This window comes from Cryptomeria japonica, chromosome 5 (genome assembly GCF_030272615.1).
Source record: "Cryptomeria japonica chromosome 5, Sugi_1.0, whole genome shotgun sequence".
Lineage (NCBI taxonomy): Eukaryota > Viridiplantae > Streptophyta > Pinopsida > Cupressales > Cupressaceae > Cryptomeria > Cryptomeria japonica.
In genome coordinates this window covers 895764875-895788071 of record NC_081409.1, presented here as the reverse complement: position 1 = coordinate 895788071, position 23197 = coordinate 895764875, and the positions used below count along the sequence as shown (strand labels likewise).

Genomic DNA, 23197 nt, shown 5'->3' with positions numbered 1-23197 from the left:
ATACCTTAAATCTTCATGAGAACAACTTTTTTTTTTAAAGTGTAAATAAATATAAAATCAGTGTTGACCATTAAATCAAATATAAATATATAATATCAATTTAATTTATTAGAAGACAGTGTGAACAGGGGGTTTATAAGTATATATTAAGAATAACTTTAAATCTAAATTAGAACATTTTTTATCATTTTTTTTTTCAGTGTAAACAAATATAAAATCAGCATTGACCATTAAACCAAATAATATTTAAGTAAAATTCATAAAAATAAGCCAGAAACTCTACTTATTAACCCATTACTATCAATAAAATTTTGTCAACAATTTGAATACTACATGGCAAGCAAATCAAGTCTAAAAAATCTTAAAACCGCGCAGTCCTTTTTCTAGCTATTTAATGAGCCTGAACAAAGCTTTGCTCTACACAGTTATATTTAAACAAGAAATATCATATCTATTGGCAGTTAGATTTATGATATAGTGATTTATTGCTAGAGAAATGGATTCCAGGCTTATGAAAGCGGTTCAATACAGCAAATATGGAGGAGGGACTGAAGCTCTTAAGGTAAAATTACTTGTATAACTGTTTTCTCTTGTATATATATTTATAAATTATATATATTTCTTACTCTTAGTGAAATGTTTGTAAGGTTTGAGGATGACATGCAAAATTCTGTGATAGTGTAACTTTTAATATAAGTATTTATGTTATGTAATTGTGCATGATATGGTAGGCAAGTTCGAAGTGATTGTTTTTCACTTTAAATTTCATTTGAAGTAATTGGGTTTTGTTTTATTTTGTTCACAAATATCCAAAGATAAGTTACGAGTGCTTGTTTTTCATTTTGAACTTCATTTTCTGGCTCCCAAATATTCAAAGATCTCTCACACATATTTTGCAGTAGATTATGTTTTCCATTGCCCAACTCAACTATCCGAAGTTCTCTCTTATTCCTTTGTTTAATATAAATTTTAATATAAAATACTCTGTTTTTATACTAGATACTGCAATTACATTCCGCTTCTTTGAACTCTATGTAATCAATCCCCTTCCTAAAGTAAAAACAATATCCTAATGTGTTATTTCTATTATTTGATGATCCTCTGCAAACTAATTTTTTTTAATCTTGAATTAAATAATAATGGATTCTATGATCCTTTTTGTTTTTTTCACATACTTTAGTATTATTTTTGCTGCTTGTAAATGTTTTTCTATATACTGAATATATAATATTTAGCCTTATAGTTGTCAAATACATTACACTTCCAATTATGCTTTTGTATTTCCTTTCATCTATTTTCAGTGACCATCTTCTTTCATTAATATTTCTCCAAGTACACCAACTCCTTTACAAACTAGCATATTAAACTTTTTGAACATATCTTGCATATGTTGAGCTTGACAAATACAAAGCTTACAACGAGATTAGCATACATCCATGCCAAGAAAATATTGCATTAGTTCCAAATCAGTCATTTCAAAATCTTTCATCATGGTTTCTTTGTCATATTTTTTCATTCTATTTGAGCTTCCTATATAGATTAAATCATCAACATATAAACATACATATTTACTATTTCGTTGCCTTCCTTTTTGAAATACAATGTAGGCTCATTCTTGTTTCTCACATATCCATTTGCTATAAACCAGATATCAATTCTTGAATACCACACTCTTGATACTTGTTTAAAACCATTGAACACATTCTTTAGCTTGTGAACATATTCTTATTTGTCTTCTCCTTTCAGATCCTAGTAATTTATCAACATATACTTGTTCTTCAATGTATTCATTCAGAAGTGGACTCTTCACATCTAATTGGTGTATTTTCCATCCTTTATATGCTACTAATGATAATATCAATATGCCTTATGACAAGTACATAGGTCTCCACACACTATATTGTAGCTTTGAGTATATTCTTTTCCAATCAATCTAGCTTTGTATTTGTGAATAGCTACCATCAATTTTATACACTTCTGTCTTGTAAATCCATTTAGTTCCCATTACTTTTTTTTTCTTTTGGTAGCTTTACAAATTTTCAAGTTTTGTTTCCTTCAATAACATTAACATTTTCTCCATTGCTTTATTTCCATTTTTGTTTTTCAAGTTCTCCTTCTTGAAATTTAGTAGGTTTCATCTTATTATTTGAATAAAATGCATAATGAACCAATTCATTGTCTTTATTGTTTTCTCTAACTCGTTAATTTTCTTTTGAAATTCTTATCTAAAATTGATATTTGGAGGTCTTTGAATTACCATCTTACTTTATGTAACAATGCTTGAACTTGATGTTTTAGGTTTTCTTCTCGATCCCAAACCATTCCTTGTCTTTTTATTTTTTTGTCTTTCTCCAAATGATCTACATAGACTTCTCCAACAAATAAAACATCTCTTGCAATAATGCTCATTCTATTCGGAGGGGAATAAAACTTGTAGGCTTTGCTTTTTGCACTATAGCTTGTAAATATGCATGCTTCACACTTAACATCCAATTTCTTTCTTTTCTCATGATTTATGTGAATATAAGCTAAGCAACCAAATAATTTCAAGTGTGATAATGTAGGCTTCCTCCTATACCAAGATTTGTATAGTATCCTATTTCTTACCGTAACAGTTGGGCTCTTATTCATGATGTAAACAATAATGTTAATTGATTCTGCTCAAAACATTATGTCTATATTCCTTTCTTCCAGTGTTCTTTATTTTTGCTACTCCAATTTGTTGTGGTGTATAAGGTGTTGTTAAGTATCACTTGGACTCTATTCTTAAACACTTTGTGTCTACCACTTTCTTTTTCTAGCATAACTTTTAATATTTTGAATGCATCAAAATCATCATTATTGTTCTTCAAAAATTAAGCATACGTATTTAGTTACTCCTATAATAGTTCATACATATGCTTGCCTTAGACATAAGATCACACAAATTTGAATGAATATGCTCCAATTGTTGATTTGCACTCCATGCACTCTCAAGATACATGTCCCTATAATGCTTTCCAAGTATACACTTCCTTTTCTTTAGTTTGAATCTTGGTAACCCTTGTACTATATTTCTTTTATACAACATATGAAATCAGAAAAATTTAAGGTGTTGATACCTTTAGCACCATAACCAACTTGCATCCTCAATAGTAATGTTGTGACCTAATCACACATCACCCCATCCTAGATGGGGAACCCCTACTTTTTAGGTCCTCCTAGTCGTTTGGTTTTGTTTCCTGTGGTTTTTTGGTGGTAGTCTCGTCAGTCTCTCTGCTCTGCAAGTGTTCTGGGGTCAAATTGATTAAGTGTGCTTTTCGTTTGAGTGAATTTGATGAAGTCTAGGGCCTATTTTGTCAATTTTAGGGTTTCTGCCTTTAGTCCTAGATTTTAGGGGTTTCTATTAGGGTTTTGGAAAAACTGAGTATATAACTGGACTCAAGACCCTTCAAGGAGCCTCCTAGAAAATTTGAGTCAAAACGGAGCAACTTTCTATTTTTAAAAATTCCTATTTTTTAGGGATTTTACTGAGTCTCAAAATGTCGTCATTTTGCCAAAAATCAAACTTACTATTTTTAGTAAGTTTCTATTTATAGAAAGTCATTCTATGTCCTGTTCTAGGAGTCTAACATTGGCGTTCTAAAAGTTTCTATTTTTGGAAGTTCATTTTTGGCAGGACCATGCAGGCAAAGTGATGAAGGCCAAGCATTCACGACTACTTCTAATTCGGAAAAGTCAAAAAGTAGACAGGGAGAGTCAAAATGACTACAGGGAGAGTCAAAATGACTAAGTGTTTGGAATCTATTCCTAAAAGGGAAATCCAAAAAAATTCATCTAAGTCTATGAAGAATCCAAGACAAATGAAATTCCTTCACCCATGCCAAATTGCGCCCATGAAGAATCCAAGGCGCCAAACTCAGGTGGAGATGGAAAGAAGGACAAAATGGTGAATTCCTTCCTCAATGAAAAATAGCGCCTAAGAATGATGGAGGGCGCCAAAATAGCATGCTCATGGAGAATGGACAAAAATGTTGAATTCCTCCTTCATGGTCAAAATCCGCCCAAAGCCAGGCGAGGGCGCCAAAATGAAGTCTCCATGGATAGCATGGAAATTGCCAAATTCCTCCTCACCACCAAAAATCCGCCCAAGAAGGTCAAAGGGCACTAGAATGAGGTCAACATGGAAAGTTTGAAAAAGTGTGAATTCCATGACCAAAGCAAAATGTCGCCTAGGAATGATGGAGGGCGCCAAAGTGGAGTGGTCAGGGAAGAATTGAAAGGAGTGTGAATTCCTCCACCTATGTAAAAATCCGCCCTACTCCCCAGGAGGGCGTCAAATTGGAAGGGTCAAGGAAGGATAGACAAAATCAAGAATTCCTCCTCCATGAAGAAATTCCACCCTGAGCCTAGAAAGAGCGCTAAAATGAACATTCCATGGAAAGTGTCAAAAATCCAAAATTCCAAGCAAAGGGTGAAATAGCGCCCAAAGGAGAAGGAAGGCACCAAAATGAAGAGTGCAAGGAGAATTGAAGAAATTGTGAATTCCTTGCCGTAGGTGAATAATGCCCAAAGGAGTGATAGGGCGCTAAAGAGGGGAATCCATGGAGAACACGGAAAATACCAAGTTCCATACACAATGGAAATAACGCCTAAGGAAGAATATAGATGCCAAATAGAGGTATCCATGGAGAACATGAAAGAAATAATTTTATCCATCAAAGTCAAAATCCTATACCCAGTCAGGAAAATTGAAAATTCTTCCAAGGCTTGGAAGTGATGAATTCCACCACGAAGAGAGAATTCCATGCTCAGGATTGAAAACTCAAAAAACTTGTCTAAGGCATGAAAAACCAGGGGTCAAGGAGAAATGAAAAGCAAAAATTCCCTTGGGAAATTTTTTGAAATTTCCATTTTTAGACACCGAATCTTATCAGAATATGGAATTTTTTATAGATTTGGAATCTTGAGAGATTTCTCTCTCTAATTGACCCAGAACTCCTAAATTTTAGGAGGATCCCTAAAAAATAGGAGATGTTGGAGAAGCATGGAAAATTCCTCCCGGAGCAGGAAAAGTCAAGCTAAGATGGAGAATCAAGCGAATCATGAAGAATATTCCAATTTCCCTCCAAAATTTGAAAGAATGGAAAGTTAATGAATTGGCAAAGGGAATATTCTAAGTATGATGCATGACTTAGTGCATTAAGTGAAGCTTCCAAATTTGAACTCAATAACAAGGGAAGTTCCGTTTGCATGGCGCAATGATTGGGAAAGTATGACGCATATTAAATTCAATTGCTAAATTAATGCCTCCCAACTTAGTAGTACGATTTGAAGAATTCTATATAAGCGTGGAGAAGCATTTCATTTCTCACGTGCAGGATTTAAGAAAGAAGAATTGGAAAAGTGAAGAAGGGTCATACTTAGTCGATTTTTTATCATTTTCAAGGTGCTTTTCAGGACGACGAAATCAAGCAAGGTGGCTACTATCACTAGGAAAACACTGATCAAGGAAGAGATGAAAGGTTTCCTTCCTAGTTCCCAGAGGAATTCCAGGTGGAAGGAAATTAGCGATACAAATTTGGGCACATTCAACCTGGCTTCCTTCAAGGTCAAAATGTTCGGAACAACAGGACATAATCCATCACCAACGACTATCAAGTTTGTCAAGAGCAGAATTGTTGGCAGCAACATGTTTTCCTCCTGCTATTCAGTGTCCACATTTGATTTTAGAATGTGCAAAGCATTATAATTCGGAGCGAAAGACAATTTCAACGTCAGATGACAGGTTGTTGGCAACATTGACTCTGGAGTCAATTGGTGAAGCTTTCAGAATTCCTTCACACCATTCCATGACATATAGGACTATCAATGGAGCTCAAACAGTGTATGATGCAGGTCCTGCCAGATGTGCTGACATGATCAACAAACAATGGTGGCTGAAGCCTAGGCCACATATTTCCAAAATGCCAAAGACTCACTATCTTTGAGTTCAAACATGAATATGTGGATTTGATAAAGATGTTGAGTAGGGTAATAGGATGTTCACATACTATGAATTTTGAAACATGGATGTTCTTCTACATCGGCGAGATCATGAATGCAAATGAGCTAGTTGATTGGGCCATATTGATTAGTCATTACTTGCACGAACAACAGATGAGGTTGACAGAAAGAAAGTCTCAATCCTTCTTCATGAGCTCCTACGTAATTATATGCTTGCACGAAGGGGAGGATTTGATGGTTTGCTAGCAAGTGGAATCATGGGTTGCGAACCAACACAATTGAAAGTGCATGAGTGTTATCCTTAGCTGCATCTTCACAATGTTAGTTCTTATAGGCTAGCGAACGACACCTTCACTATGTACTTGACGCGGCTTATGCAGAAACAATTACACGTAAGGGTGTTGCCACAACCAAGGGCCTTGGTTCAGAAGTATGGAACCACGTTCTTACAGTTTCCAAAATTCACCTGCATCAGGACATAGGGATTCTCATTCTAGTCATACAAATTGCCAAGGTATCCATCTGACAAATTCATATTGTTGGAACTCATGAGGCAGTTGACAACTTATGATCAACTACAGAAGAAGAAGTAGTCTATTGAATTCTCAATTGTCCTAGGTGATTTCATGGAAATATGCCCAGGTTTGGAAGCAACTGAGAGTTCATCGAAGGAGTTAGTATTCTATCGCCTGCCATTTTATACATCGAGAGCTCAGCATGATCCTTACCGCGAAATCAGAAAGGTTGTTGGTATGAAATTCATACACAAATTTCACTTAGAAGATTATTGGGCAAGTGTCGAGGATGACCTTGAAGTCCAGAGGAAAATGTATTCCAAACTACCCCTTGACACCATCAGGATAAGTGAAATTTACCAAGTGCCAGATCAGGTGAAAGAGAATTCGGACCTAATGCAATCTGAATTTTAGAAAATGAAAGATCAGCCTATTCAATTGCCAGACTGGTCGGAGCCCGAAATTGATGATTTGAATATCCTGGCTAGACCGGTGCTAAAATTCACTAAGCACTGGGTTGATTAGCAGATAAGGAAGTTGACAGAAGGAAATGTTCATTTGACAAATCAGTTGATGGGAAGTCTAGATTCCCATAGTGAAACAACTGAAGGATCTTCACAGGCCCAGGCAGAAGGAGAAGTCCAGATTGATTGAGGGAAAAGTGCTCTGAAGAGGCCAAGGACAACAAGGAAGAAAGATATCCAGTAGGAAGTTCATCATGAAGCCTAGCATGAAATCCATTAGGAAGTTCCTTAGGAAGTTCAACAAGGAATGCAACATGAAGAACCTCTGCAGAATAGAGTAAGGGAAGAAAGGGTGTAGTCATCGACAAGTTCTTCCAATGTACATGAGGTAGAGATGTTCGCACATCTAGCAGATCCACCTCCAGGTAATACTCTAGCACCAGATATACTAACATTAGTGCTTCACATAGACCCAATCAACGAAGAGGTCAAAGACAAGAAAGTCCTCCACACTAGGAAGAGACTCATTAGGATAGTTTTGTAGAGGCCATCCTTGGCGAAATGGAGGAAGAATCACAAGAGCAAGAGCACATGAAAATCCATAGTCACTCCATTCCCACTCCTGATTGGTTGATAGAGAGGTTGATGAAGGAACCAAAAAAAGAAATTGATCCAGCCCGGGAATTAGAAGAGTTGTTGAAGAGGATGGATCAACCAGCAAGAAAGAAGTCTCCCCGAAAATTTTCTAAGGTTATGAGGGAAGAATCTGGATCTCAGACCTTGCACATTGTTGAGCTTGCAATGGATAAGGACAAGAATGAAATCAGGCAAGAAGATTATGTTATCAGACAAGTTGATCTTGGTCTTGCTTCCATGGGACAAGTAATTGGAGACTTCGAAGGATCTTCCTTAGCCATGAAGGAAAAGATGTTGAAGACAAAGGCGAAATGTAAGAGGTTAAGGGAAGAAAATAGAGCTTTATGCGAGTACATCATAAGTTTTAAACGACCACTCAGGGAGGCAAGTCCTTCATTCCTCCTTCTTCTCTTCCTAAGGAAGTTGTTGATGATATGAAAGTAATTAGAGCAATGGCACAAAATTCCAGGAAGTGGATAGAGGATGTTTACACTGAAGCAGGAAAACTTATCGAGGACTTGGCTCAGCTTCATTCAAGGTTCATGGCCCTTTTGAACAGATTGGAGGTAGCGGAAGGATTGTGGGAAGATGTTCACATATATCAGGACTTAACCATTCCGCGGCTCAGGGCTCTAACAAAGCTTTTGGTGCGAACATTAATTGATGGGAAAGTAACTCAGGAGAATGAGGCTTATGACTTTCCTTGATGGTTCTGCACTGTTTTCTCAGGAAAGAACATCTTTGACAAATTTAGTATGGAGTCTTTAACCTTGAAAGACTCGATTAGAAGGGTGCATGAAGAAGTCATCAATGCAATTGAAGCATTGTTCACAAAGAAACTCAATCAGAATGGAGTAACAGTGAACTCCCTGAAATCTCAGTTGCACAAGTTCTTCTTCGTAGGTTCATTCACTAAGGAACATTTTGCAAATGTTTCTTCATTTTCTAGTACAATGAAGAGGACACAAGAAATCATGATGGAATGGGAAGGCTTCTTTTCCAAGAGGAGGAAATTACTTTGATGGAGTTTGATATTGAAAATGTGCCAAGTATTTCCGTCGGAGAGTTGAAGGTTGTCATCAGTAAATTCATTGCATATGCAATAAATGAACGGGATAATGGTTGTTCATTCTTGGACGAGAAACTTTTGGCTGAATAGTGGCGGCGCATTTACTATTGGAATATTTTTGACTTAGTGGCAGCCCGGTCAATGCATGTTGAATGCATGAGGAATCTTCTTGCATGCAGTCGTCTTGTTAATGGTTTTATGGCAGATTCTCTACGCATGTAGTTGTCGCATGGGGAATGATGGGCATTTATTTCTTGCATGGGAATGTTTGTTGTATTTTGGGCAAGTTTGATGTAATGGGGTGCATTGAATGCACTAATGGACGCCATTTTTGGGCTTTTGAAATAATTGTATATGGGAATGATGGGTATTAATTGTTGATTCCCACCTTGTTGCATCTTGCGTGGAGAATATTTTAGGGATAAACCCTAATTAGGGTTTGCATGTGGTCAAGGCCAGAAGCCTATATAAAGAGGTGACCCCCCTCATTTGTAAGGGAGAAGAGATTGTTGTTAGAGATTGTTGCTAAGGATTGTTGAAGTAGCCAACTTAATACATTGTTCGATTTTGATGGTGTATTCTTGTTCTATTTTAGCAATCTGCATGGTCTTGCTCTCTTTAGTTAGAATAAAATTTGCTTTATGTTGTTAGAAGAACTGGATTTGATAGGATTACTTGCTGCAAAGTCTGAGCTCATACTTTTGGTGCGCAGTTGATTGTTGCATACTGTGCAAAGTTAGCCTGAGCCTCTGTTATGTGTGTATGCTTAACTTCGATTACCAATGAAGATTGTTCGATTTGATGGTCTACATTGGTGATCTGAAAAATCTTTACACACCCTTTGAAGATTGCACCACCTTCGCGTGGTTGTGCTCTGCTAGTGAAACAAAACGTGGTTTGATTTTGCATGAGTGATCTCGTCTCTTGTTCTTAGGATTATATTAGACGTAGCATAGTTCTCTCTACCCTATTCTCATTTACTTTCAGCATATTTTAAAACCCCCAAAATCCAAAAAATAGAGCTTTCAGCGCAAATCATTAGCATAAAAATCCTTGAACCTACAAATCTTCGGTGAACATATGTAAGGCCCCTCGGGTTAACAACAAACCCATCAACTGACTAAGTCACGTCCACGCATTGAAGGAACCTTGGAGTTAGCCGTTTCAACTTTTCATGCAATCTTAGCATATGGACTAATTTTGATCAAGAGAGAGTAAGGTGACCATAGGTACTTTATTCTATGTTTGACGTAGTCCTAAAAAACACGTCAACAAGTAATATAACTAAAAATTGATTCACTTGCTTTGACTGTCAATGAGAAGATTTGGTTCTTTGTCATCTCTATAGTAGCAATTATGTTTTTTCCTTGTTTCTTATACATAGTACAAACTTTATCATTTGAAGTCTCTCTATATAATCAAATCTTTTGCAATAATAACACTGCACTTGCAGCCTTCCTACAATAAATTTGCCTTACCTCTTCACAAAGGATGCTTATTGTAGACACCTAAAATTGTCATGTCTAATTAAATAAATATTTTATTTATTTAATTACTTTAGCTTAATTCTTCTATTAATTAAATAAATCTTTATTTATTTAATTAATTCATTTATCCTCTTCTAGCCTTATTTCTCATTTAAATAAATACATTTATTTATTTAAATTATCCCTTTCCTAAATTAAATAAATATTTTATTTATTTAATTGCCCTACTTCTTCTATTAATTAAATAAATCTTTATTTATTTAATTAATTCATTAACCTTTTCTACACATGACACATGTCATTCATCTCTTATTTCCTACACTACCTACCCCTTTCATTATTTTGGTATTTCTTATACCTACCCTCTAATCCTAGCCGACCTCTCTTTTTACACCTCTCAATCTTAACCCTCCATTTTCTATTGTGTCTTCTATTTAAGGAGATGCTTTCTTCATTACCAAACCCTAATGACTAATTTTGGAGGACTTGGCTACACTACGATCCTACTTGCAACCACATTCCGTTCTTTGTTGAGCTCTTGTGCATACAAAAATCTGAGAGCAAGCATATCAAACAAGATCAATGGAGATAGGAAGAATGGAGATCAAAAACCCTAGTGGACATGTGATGGTATAATCTTTGTGATTTTTTTGAGTTATTTTGCATTGTCTTAGGTTATCTTCATATGTTATGGTGGATCTTTGTTCATTGTTAGGCTAGGGTTTGGTGGTTGAATCCATTTTAGTCTTTCAATATTGTTGTTTATTGCTATCCATTTTCACCATATACATTTTGGCACGCCCGGTGGGACTCTTGTCCCTTTGCATTTAACATTTTGTTGCAGATTTTGCATTTTTGAAGTTGCAGATCGGACGATTTCGACGACATTTTAGGTTTTTTTCGCGTCTGCGAGTGTTCGGATCGCGTTTTTGTATTTCAGAGGCGTCTGTGACATCTTTTATCGCGTCTGTGTTTCTGTCATTTTCTATTTTTGCAGGTTTCCGAAAGTCGCGTCTGTGAACCCTCTGATCGCGTCTGCAGAATAAAAAGGCGTCTGTGTTCTGAAATCACGTCTGCGAATCACAGAGCCGCGTCTGTGTCGGACAGACGCGTCTGTGTCTGGTATAACAGCGTCTGTGCATTCTGTTTTACAAAATTTTTTTCAAGTTTTTCGATTCGGGTTTTCGGATTTTGTACTTAGGGTTTCAGATCTGGTTTATTTTTGGCTAACCTTTGCAGATCTAGCTAACCTGGTTTGTGCAGCTTACTTTGGAGACAAATACGTTTTTGTTGAAGGCCCCTTTTCACAAAGTCTTTTTGGGTTTTCTTAAAATTTACCTAACTTGTGTGCTTGCAGGAAGGGGTTATCATTTGAAACAACCCAAACTACTAACAATTTTGTTGCAGGGCCTTAGCTAGGGTTTTGTAATTTTATTTGTGTGCCTTGTCTTCATAGCTTAGCAAACACTTCAATTGGTGCACTAAAATTGAACCATTGTCTTTTGTGTCTTGAGCAATAGGCTCTTTGTGTTTATTCTTTAGAGGGCCTGTCTTCCCGTGTGGTCATTAGGACTACTAGTGAGAAGAGAACGACCCAAGTGGTAGCAAAAGAAAAGCCATCTTCTTCCAAGCCACTATAATCAAATGTATTCATGGTGAAAACTATGAATAACGTGTGCTGATTAGTTCATACCGACACTATGTCTCCCCATAAACCCGTTTGATCAAATTTATTTGATCATTTGTAGGGCGTAACCCCTACCGGCTGGGAGCCTTCTGTATTTACAGAGCTGAAAGTGCCGCATGTATGGCCACACGAGCGGATGCCCTTACTAGCACCTCATTGTTTTAGATGCCCAAATCCTTCTAGTTGTTGAGGCAGGAGGTCGGACCTCTGGTAGCGGCCCACACACATACGGTTCTTAGTAGAGATACAAAGTTCGCCATGGGGAGTTTTCATGGGGACTGATGCTTGGCTGACCCGAGAAGTGAGTGCCGAGGGTGGAGCCAGTGAGGTCAAGCATCTAAGTATCCGCTCTGAATAGCGTAGCCTCGGGGGTAAAACCCCATGTGGGATCAACAATTATTGTCCTGGCCAGCCATAAGAATTGTGCTTGACTTATGATAAACACTCAAACAATCAAGACAAAACAGCAAAACATTGTGTCTTTTGTGTCTTCAAGTGTATGCAAAATTTTTTTTACATCAAACAACACACTTTTTGGAGTCTAAACAGTCTGCAAACATTGGGTCATCAACACTGTGTCCTCTTGTCACGAAAAATAGTCGAAAAATCAGATTTGGTCACAGCAAAACAAATTCACAGATAGGAAAGATTGCACTAAGGTTACAGAAACGCGTCTGTGTCTGTTAAAAACCGCGTCTGTGTCGGATAAACGCGTCTGTGAAGTACAGAATAGCGTCTGTGTTTTTATCAGCGTCTGTGTCGAACAGAGACACGTCTGTGTCTGGAAATAGCGTCTGTGAAGTATACAGGCGCGTCTGTGTCCACAATTGCAAAAATCTGTCAGTCTTAGCAAACATCAACAGGAAATCTCAGAATCACGTTTGTGTCAAACAGAATAGCGTCTGTGTCTTAAAACCGCGTCTGTGAAGTATACAGAGGCGTCTGTGTCAGGATTTGAAAAAAGTTTAACAGTCAAGAAAACAAAGAAATCAGTTTCGGCACACTTGAGCTTCCTAGGTTATCTCTTCAGGTTCATCTAGCATTCAGCCTGTTCTAAGGTCTTACACAGTCCATCATTGCTTCATACCTCATTTTACAGTCATGCTTGTCTAAACTTGAGTCAAAAAGGTCACTTGCTTGTCCTCACTATACTTTGTCAACACACTACATACTACAACACTTTGCTAAGTGATCCCTCATCAAGGTTTCTTACCTTTGGGTCTCATTTGGTCTTACTTAGAGTCAAGGTCAGCTTACCTCATCAAGAGAAACTATCTTCTCTTTGGAAGTCACACCTACTCTACAACATACATACTTGGTCTTACACTTTGGACATTGCAAGTAAACTTCAGATTCATTTACACTCCATACAACTCTTGGTCTTACATACTCTTGTCATTTTCGTCTAAGTCTCTCACATATTGGTCTAACACCTAGTTCATGGTTGAAACCCGTCTTCAAAAATCTAGGAGAAAAGCTAAAGAAGCTCAAGGACCCGTAAACATGAGTTCTTATGAGTATGACAATGATGTCTTCTACAATCCTGAGCACACTACATTACCAGACATGAATGTTTATAGACACAATCCAAATATGGAAAGCGCAAACGCTATACACAACGCTACACACAATGATAATGTGGACAATTCTTCAATACTATCAGGAGACATACAAGAATCTATAATGGATCCTCAATTCAATAGATTGGTTGAAGAGATAATGAGGAGAGATCGTCAATACTTTCTAAACATGATGGCACAAAGTGGAGCTAAGATACCACATGATTTTGACTTATCTCAACTTATGGAAAGTAGACCTTCACAACAAACTCAACCAAATAGTGGAGGACCAAATAATATGATGCCGGAGTCACCATCAGTTTTGCTTCAGAAACCAGCAATCCCACATACACAAGCTCAAATGCACGATACTTACACTCAAAGACCATCATGGAGGCCTTATGTTCAAACACATGTTCAAGATATGGGTCAACCAAGACAAATGGATACTCAAGGACTTCCTCAAAATTTTGACACAAGGAGACCTCATGCCAAAATTGGGGGCAACACAATGGAAAATGAAAGGCCCATTGAATATGGTTTATACACACAAAACAGATATGGGGTTCCTCAACAAGAAATTATGCCAAGTGCTCCATACATGTCGCAACAATATAGACCTCCATATGGACATGTCTACGATCAGTATCATCCATACATGCAACAAGCTCCTCCTCAAATGGGTGTTTCAAACATGGGATATGCTACAAGAAATCCATCTCCTCCCAAAAATAATTTGGAGCAACAAATTAGAGATCTACAAAAGAAAGTGGAAGACATGGGCACATCAAAACCCACATATACTATGAGAGATATATGCCCTTATCCCTTTGATAAGAGCATTCCAATGCCTCCGTTTCCTCCGCACTTTGCAACACCGAAATTTGACAAATATAGAGGGAGAGGAGATCCCAAGGCACACATAAGACAATTCTTCACAGCTTGCATTGAGGTAGCGGCAGAAGAAACATACTTAATGAGGTTGTTCCCACAGAGCTTAGGAGATCAAGCGATGGAATGGTTTTCTCAATTACCTCCTGGTATTAAGTCATGGGGTGACTTGGCAGAGGCATTCATTCAACATTTCTCTTACAACATTGAAACAGATGTCTCAGTTACTACCTTGTGCAATACGAAACAAAAAGAAGGAGAATCTTTTGCGTCATTTTTGCAAAGATGGAGGAACTTAGCTAGCAGATGCTCTTGTGAAATCCCGCAAAAACAAATGGTGGAAATGTTCACACAAAATGTTAACAAGGCTATTGGTTATGATCTCAGAAAAGCTTGTTTGTCTACATTCAAGGATGTCATTGAAAAGGGCCTAGCAACAGAAAGAGTCTTAATTGAACAAGGAGTTATCAAACTATTCAAAGAAAACAAAGAGGACTTTAAGGGAAAAGACAAACCAAAGTTTTGGAACAAGAACAAGAACACAGTTAATGATGGTGTTGTTGATGCTAACACAGTGAGACCAAAGTTCATCTTTTCTGGATCAAATTCTACCAACAATCAAGTGAACAATCAAACGGCTGCTAGACCACGAAGGAAGTACACTCCATTGGGAGAACCACTTGAATCAGTATTCAAAAAGCTTGTAGCAAACAAAGTGATCACGGTCCCAGATTTTCCTCCATATGAACCAAAGGTAAAACCGAATTGGTGGAATGATGATGAATATTGTGAATTTCATAAGAGCAAGGGTCACAAGACAAGTAATTGCCATCGATTGAAAAACATTGTACAAGATCTCATTGACAGAGGAGATATTGAGATTGAGGGACATTCATCTAACCAAGAGCATGAGGTGTTTAAGGAACCATTCCCAAAACATGACAAGGGAAAAGGCAAAGTCACAGAGGATCAAGCCAATTACACCAGAACATCTTACAATTATGATTCCACTATTAATCACATCTCAATGGACAATCATATTTCTACCATTACTATCAAAAATAAAAATCCTGAGAATCCTCCTCAGCGACCTAAAATTGTCCTAAAAGGTGTGGGATCTTCATCCGAAGCTACCTCTGAATGTCATGTTACAACCCGTCGAGGTAAGATCACATTGCCAGGAACCTCTTCTAAGAATACCAATCTTCCGTCAACTAAGCCTGAGTACGATCTTGTAGAGCAATTAGGGAAAACACCCGCACTCATCTCTATTCTTGAGCTCTTACGTATATCTCCTGCACATAAAGCTGTCCTTGACAAAACCTTGAGAGATACTGCTGTCCCTACGGATCTAAACGTGGATCAGTTTCAAGCCATGGTGGGATACCTATCCGTTCCACACTCCCTCACATTTACAGAAGCCGATGACGCCTCCATAAGTCAGCCTCACAATGCACCTCTACATATTGAAGCCTTCATACATAAACACCGAATAAAACGAGTCCTGATAGATGGAGGAGCAGGTCTTAATATTTGTACATTGAGCACCATCAGACAATTGGGATATTCTGACAAAGTTGTGAATGCTACAAACCAAATCACTATTAAGGCTTATGATGATGAAGAGCGCTCGTCCAAGGGCACGGTCATCTTACCACTCAGAATAGGGCCAGTAACAAAGGACGTGATTTGTCAAGTCCTGGATCTAGACCTCACGTATAACATATTGCTAGGACGTCCATGGATTCATGAAATGAGAGCGGTCCCATCAACATACCATCAGTGCATCAAATTTCCTCATAATGGAGTCGAGGTAACGGTCAATGGTGATCCAAATCCATTCATATATTGTAATAACTTGAGATCACATACTGAGATTATCATTCCCAGCAATCGTGAGGCTACTCCTTCTTCAGCATATATTGATCCTGAGTCATTAAAGCCCTCGACATCCAAACAAGGTGAACTTAGAGCCAAGTTTCAAGACAAAGGCATGGGAGAATATACTCTGAATCAAACAATGTTCTTACGACAAGTCATGAACTCCCCCAAGGAATATGGGAGACCACATCCAAATAAGCAAATCTCCATCATGCTCCTCAAATGGGATCCTACCGTCTTTCAAAAATGGGGCGAACTAGAGGAAGAAAGTTTATATAAAATGCTATATAAGGATGCTGAAGATGATACACATGATCAAATTATAATACCCTGTGAAAACTATGGTAAAGGTTTCAAAATTCTGCAGAGATTCGGGTATGATGGAAAAAGTCCTCTCGGACTACGCAAAGAAGGTGTCATGGAGCCTCTGCAACCTGAGCTAACTACAAGAAGGGAACGCTCTAAGGGGCTTGGTTTTCTAAACCCCAAGATTCAAAACAAGAGAACAAAACAGATATGGCGAGTCAAAGTGGCTGAAGTTCAACAAGAGGATAATTATTCCACAGACTCCAATGAGTGGGAATGGGGTTCAGACAAATCCTCCAGCGATTATGAACTCAATGAGACATTTAGAGAGCCAGATGAACCTACAGAGGAGGAGGAGTTTTACAAGAAATTCAGAGTTGGTCAAGAACCGACCCATAAGGATCCCGCACAAGCTTCGTTTCAGGGCCCTAGGTCAGGATCACATAGGATGAGGACACCTGTCCCTGAGGGTGCTACTAGTGATGATAATTTGGACTCACTCACGATCGACACTGATGAGGAGAGTGCCATTGACGACCTCGATGACTACCTTGACATACCTGAATATAACCACATCTTCACTATTAGCCTTGCGGATTCTAAAAACACTAAAGACCTTCCCCTCGTTCACCCCCAACTCATTGACTGGGATCAAGATGGACCACCACAGTTTGATACATTTCAAAATGACGAAGCTATTGTGGATTATCTTGGCATTCGCGATGATCTTCCTCTTGGAGACCATAAAGCAGGATACGCCATAGAGCTAAATAACATGGCATACTTTGGTGAGGGTGTCGGGCCTTCTAGTCGCAAAAATGTGAAAATAAAGACAAAACAAGGGTCTTATGGCGAAAACCACACTGTGGCGCTCTCTGACTCTAAAAAAGTAAAAAGAAAGGACGTATCTGAGGGTGAAAACCTCTCTGAGGCGCCCGAAGATGGAAGGCTTGACATTCTCCCCGCATCATACGAGGAAAAATCATCCATGTTGGTAGAGGAGACTATAAAGACAAACATTGGTACAGCAGAGGTTCCACACAACATATTTTTGGCTCAATCATTGACAGAGGCCGAGAAAGCAAGGTTCATAAGCTTCTTTAAGGAACGACAAGTCAACTTCGCATGGTCTTATGCTGATATGCCTGGACTAGACCCCGACTTAGTAATGCATCATTTAACAGTCAAACCGGGGGCAAAACCAGTAAAACAGAAATTGAGAAAAATGCATCCACAGGTGGCATTATTAGTCAAGGCAGAGCTGGAGAAATTACTAGATGTCGGATTCATACGCCCAATTGATTATCCTGAATGGATCTCCAATTTAGTACCTGTCAGCAAACCAGATCGCAGCATCCGAATATGTACAGACTTCAGGGATATCAACAAGGCTTGTCCGAAGGATGATTTCCCATTACCAAACATTGATTTAATTGTTGATCTCACAGCAGGCCATGAGATGTTATCTTTAATGGACGGATTCTCTGGATATAATCAGATCAGGATTGCACCTGAAGATCAACATAAAACATCATTCACTTGTCCATGGGGAACCTTCTGCTGGAATGTCATGCCCTTTGGGCTGAAAAATGCAGGTGCCACGTATCAACGAGCCATGACGACTATCTTCCATGATCTCATGCATGTAAAGGTGGAAGATTATGTCGACGACCTTTTGGTTAAATCAATAGACAGAAATACACACTTGGACATACTTTCAGTTGCTTTTGATAGGCTGGAAAAATACAAGGTAAGATTAAATCCAAAGAAATGTGTCTTTGGAGTAACCTCCGGGAAGCTCCTAGGATTCATTGTGTCTAAAAGAGGAATAGAAGCGGATCCAGCAAAAGTCAAGGCTATCTTGGACATGCCGCCACCCAAGAATATCAGTCAACTTCGGTCTTTACAAGGGAGACTCCAGTCCATACGAAGATTCATAGCACAACTTGCAGATAAGTGTAATCCTTTCCAGCACCTGCTACACAAAAACATTAAGTTCAAATGGGACGAGAACTGTCAACAGGCTTTTCAGGCACTTAAAGACTATCTTTTGAACCCGCCAGTTTTGATGCCACCAATTCCGAATCAACCATTGCTACTTTACATATCAGCTACTCCAACAGCACTGGGGGCACTACTAGCACAGCAAATACCTGACGGCAAGGAAAAAGCAGTCTACTATATCAGTCGCACATTGGTGGGATATGAGCTCAACTACACACCAATTGAGCGTGCATGTCTCGCTGTGGTCTTCGCTTCACAAAAATTACGACATTATATGCTCACTCACAAGACCAAGTTGATTGCCAGAATTGATCCACTAAAATATCTGCTCAACAAAGCTACACTTACTGGGCGACTGGCCAAGTGGGTAATGATTTTGAGTGAATTCGACATTGAATACGTGGACAGAAAAGCAATCAAAGGACAAGCCATTGCAGATCAACTGGCAGATGCTCCCATGATAGATGATGTTCCTCTACAGTCAGAATTTCCAGATGAGTCCATTCTAACAATATCACCTGCAAAGCCATGGCAACTATACTTTGATGGCTCATACACACAGCACGGGGCAGGAGCGGGTATACTCTTTATAACTCCCCAAGGCGATTCTATACCAAAGTCATACCGCTTATCATTTCCTTGCACCAACAATATAGCGGAATACGAGGCATTAACAACGGGGTTAAGAATTGCAGTTCAGTGGAAGATCCAGGAACTTCGTGTTTTTGGCGATTCTCAACTTGTCATCCGTCAAGCAACTGATGATTATCAAACAAAAGATGAAAAGCTAATGCCTTACAAACAACTGGTAGATGATCTGAAACAACACTTTGCAAAGATAGAGTTTGAGCAGATACCAAGAGAACAGAATCGCGCTGCTGATGCCATGGCTACAATTGCTTCACTCATTGACCTACCACAAAATGAGACCTGTTATGAGTTCCTGGTTGACAACCTGCTGATTCCGTCATATGAGATCACTCTCACGGAAATGATATGTGTTGTTGGTCCTGAATCCCAGTTATATGGTTCCATATTCACATACCTTCGCGACAACATCTTACCTCCCGATTTATCGAACAACCAACGCCGCACTTTCATCCGCCAATCCTCCCGATACGTTATCCTAGCTGATATCCTATACCGACGAGGTCTAGATGGCACCCTCCTTAGATGTTTAGAGAGTGACGAAGCTCAGATTGCGTTACGAGAAGTGCATGAAGGGATATGTGGTCCGCATACTAGTGGTCCTACCTTGGCCAAGAAACTCATCAGGACTGGATACTACTGGCCTACTATGGAAAAAGATGCATATCAGTTTGTCAAGAGGTGTAAGCAGTGTCAAATTCATGGAGACCTCATACACGCACCAGCACAAGAACTACAGCCACTTGCATCTCCTTGGCCCTTTTGTCAGTGGGGACTCGATCTCATAGGCAAGATTCACCCTCCTTCTTCCAACGGACATAAATTCATTATCACAGCCACAGAGTATTTCACAAAGTGGATTGAAGCCGTGCCTCTCACGCAAGTTACTGGGAAACAAATCGCTACTTTCATCCTGAACTACATCATTTGCCGATACGGGATTCCTACTTCCATTATTACCGACAACGGGCGTCCTTTCAAGAATCAGGATGTTCGTGAACTCTGTGAGCGATTCCATATCTCTCATCGTTTCTCCACACCATATTACCCCCAAGGTAATGGCCAAGCTGAGGCGTCTAACAAAACAATTCTCAAAATACTTAAAAAGACAGTCGACGACGCTGGCCGTAACTGGCATGTCCAACTCAATCCCGCACTTTGGGCCTATCGTACCAGTGTCCGCACACCTACAGGAGCTACACCTTACTCACTTGTCTATGGTGCTGAAGCCATCTTGCCTATTGAGGTCAAGTTACCTTCTTTACGGGTCTCCTTGAGAAACATAATCAACGATGAAGACTACAGGGTCTCTCGCTTACAAGAACTAGAACTGCTGGAGGAACGACGACATACTGCTTTTAATCATCTCAAGGCTTACCAACAACGAATGAGTCGCAGTTACAATCACAAGGTCAAGCCTCGCACATTTGAGGTAGGTGACTTAGTCCTCAGAGAGAACCCCAAGAATCAACAAGATAGAGAAAAGAAGGGCAAATTTGAACCCAACTGGCTTGGTCCTTACATCATCACAGCAGCATATGGATCTGGGGCATATCAGCTCTCAACTACAGAAGGTGAATCTTTGGAGGATCCTATCAACAGCATGCACCTTCGCAGGTTCTACACATAAGCTCTTTTTGAGTATCCTAATGCAAAAACACAAAAAAAAAAAATCAAAAAAAATTCAAAAATACAAAAAAAAATTTTTAAAACAAAAAAATCGTTACTTGGTGAAAACCTGGCAAACAGGCGCCTTGTGACAACAAAAAAATTGCAAAATCCAAAAAAAAAGTAAAGAGAAATAATTTCGTCCAACGGTGAAAACCACTTCGGTGGCGCCCTGGGCAAGTACCATGGTGAAAACTGGGTCACCAGCGCCATGCGTAGGGACTTTGCTCCTCCCTCTTTCAGGATTCCCTTTCATTCTTTCACTTCGCACACAATCACGACCAATTCACTCACAATAAACTTACCCATTCCCATCATGGCTGGTTATTGATCTACCCAAGATTGGTCAGCCATTCATAATAAACCCTCCCTTTTCACTCTCTTTCCATCCATAATAAATCAGATCCTATCTGTGACTACGGCCAATTCCTGCGTCTAGTAATGGGTGTGGAACCGAGAACATCACATGTTTCGAGGAATACAGTTTCTTTCAGCTCTCTTCAGTCTATCCGCGCACAATTCGCAATAAAGCAACATTTTGCATCGCAGATCCGCAATAAAGTTCCATCTTCTCCACAATAAGGTATCAGTTTCATGGATTCAGTCAGTTTCCGAGGAGACACAGCAGCAACAATGGGCTTCAACAAAATCAAATCTTTTAACAGACTCAGACAACATATGGTTCAGTGCTATCTATCCTTTTTGTGAAAGTGAACATTGTGACCACAATCAAAATTTGACTTAAACAAGTGACAAGAGACACAAACTTAAGGACTACAGTGGATGTGGGTGTCGAGTCTTGGTTTTCTTTTGGTTTTATCTTTTTGGTGACATGTCTTTTAGCTTTTCCGGGATGTCTTTGACTAGAGATTCTATCTCCAGGATGTCTTTGACTAGAAAGGCGAGGATGGGGTATCGTCACTTATTTGCATTTGCTGTCTGTGGATTGTCTTTTAGTAATACTATGACTTGTCCAAGGATATGAGGACACTGTGAGTCTAGTGTGAACTGGGGCATTCCTTGTTTGTGACTGTCTTATCTCCATGCAAACAGGTACAATGATTTTCTGGGCCGAACATATGCCTCGATTGTCATAACCTATTCTGCCATAATAAAGCTCAATGATGATAACGCACAAGAAGCTCTTTCACGTTCATATCTTCTGTCTTCCATCCCCCTTTCTTGATTGACTTCCATTGTCCTTCTCGAGTCCGCGTAGCCCGCTATCACATGACTGAGTATAATGACACACCAAAAACATTTGCATTTCATATAGTTGCACCTGCATCACCACATATAAGCATTTCATACATATAGATATTATAATGGCATCACATCCTGCATACAACACATGTTAGCACATCTCACATTTTCATTATGTAAATAATCATTTGCATCACATACATTTTCATTCGCATCATGCATCACATATACAACATGAAAGAACAAAAATATATGGCCTTGCATCATATAAGCATCCATATCATAAAACATGCATCACATAAGAACATCTCATCACATAAGGTACACATGCATATAGCTGCCGCAAAAGATGAATCATCTCATATATATAATCAATCAAATGTGTCATAATACAATGATGTCAAAAGAATCATATGGCTACAAAAGAATCACCCGCAGGTGTCTACAATACAACAATGATACATCTACTGATACAATGGGAGCCCACTATAGCTATGAGGAACTCCCTCCCTCGGAGCCACCTCGCCTCGACGGAGTCTGAGCTGTAGATGGCCCTGCCCCTGGATCCCCCTGTCCCTCTGGTGGTGGTGGAGGCCCCATAACCCCACCGCTGGATGCCTGTCTCCTGCGGCTCCCTCCCGTAGCCGTCGCTGTGCGCGACGACCTCTGGAAGCTCCTAGCCCGCTGCTCTGCTGGCACGGCTGCATAATATAGATCCCTCCAGTAGGCGATCTCCTCTCCCGCTCGCAAAACATAGGCGTAGCCTGCCCCTGCATCCTCTGCTGCCCGCCTACCTGCCCTCAGAGCTGTCTCGGCCTCGGTATATCTCTGAATGGCCTGATCCCTCTCCCGCTCTGTATCTCGGACCCTGATCCTGAGGTGGTTCCTCTCTCGAACCAAATCCTCAATCTCATCTGCCTGGCCCTGGCAGATCTCCCGCAGCCTCACCACCTCATCCTCCTCGGAGTCTCCACTCTCCGTCCCTGCCTGTGGCTCCTCCTCTACAGGTGCCTGTCCCTGTGCCTCTGCCTGCACCTGTCCCTGTGCCTGTATAGGTACCTATGGCTGTACCTGTCTCTGTCCCTCTGGCTGCACCTGTCTCTGTCCCTCTCTGGGACCCTGTGCTGCTGGCACCTGTAGGGGCAGTCCACCCCGTCCTCTCACCACTGGAGCTGCTCTCTCCTGACCTCCCTC

At 39.5% G+C, this 23197-nt stretch overlaps 1 protein-coding gene across 1 annotated transcript in view; it reads left to right on the top strand.

Annotated features, from left to right (window-relative positions):
- The first annotated feature begins 496 nt into the window (after window positions 1-496).
- Window positions 497-23197, top strand: part of LOC131033598 (chloroplast envelope quinone oxidoreductase homolog) — a 49775-nt gene continuing 27074 nt past the window's right edge. The window contains exon 1 of the mRNA XM_059220286.1: window positions 497-562. Coding sequence (XP_059076269.1) covers window positions 497-562 — 66 coding nt within the window. The remainder of the gene's footprint in view (window positions 563-23197) is intronic.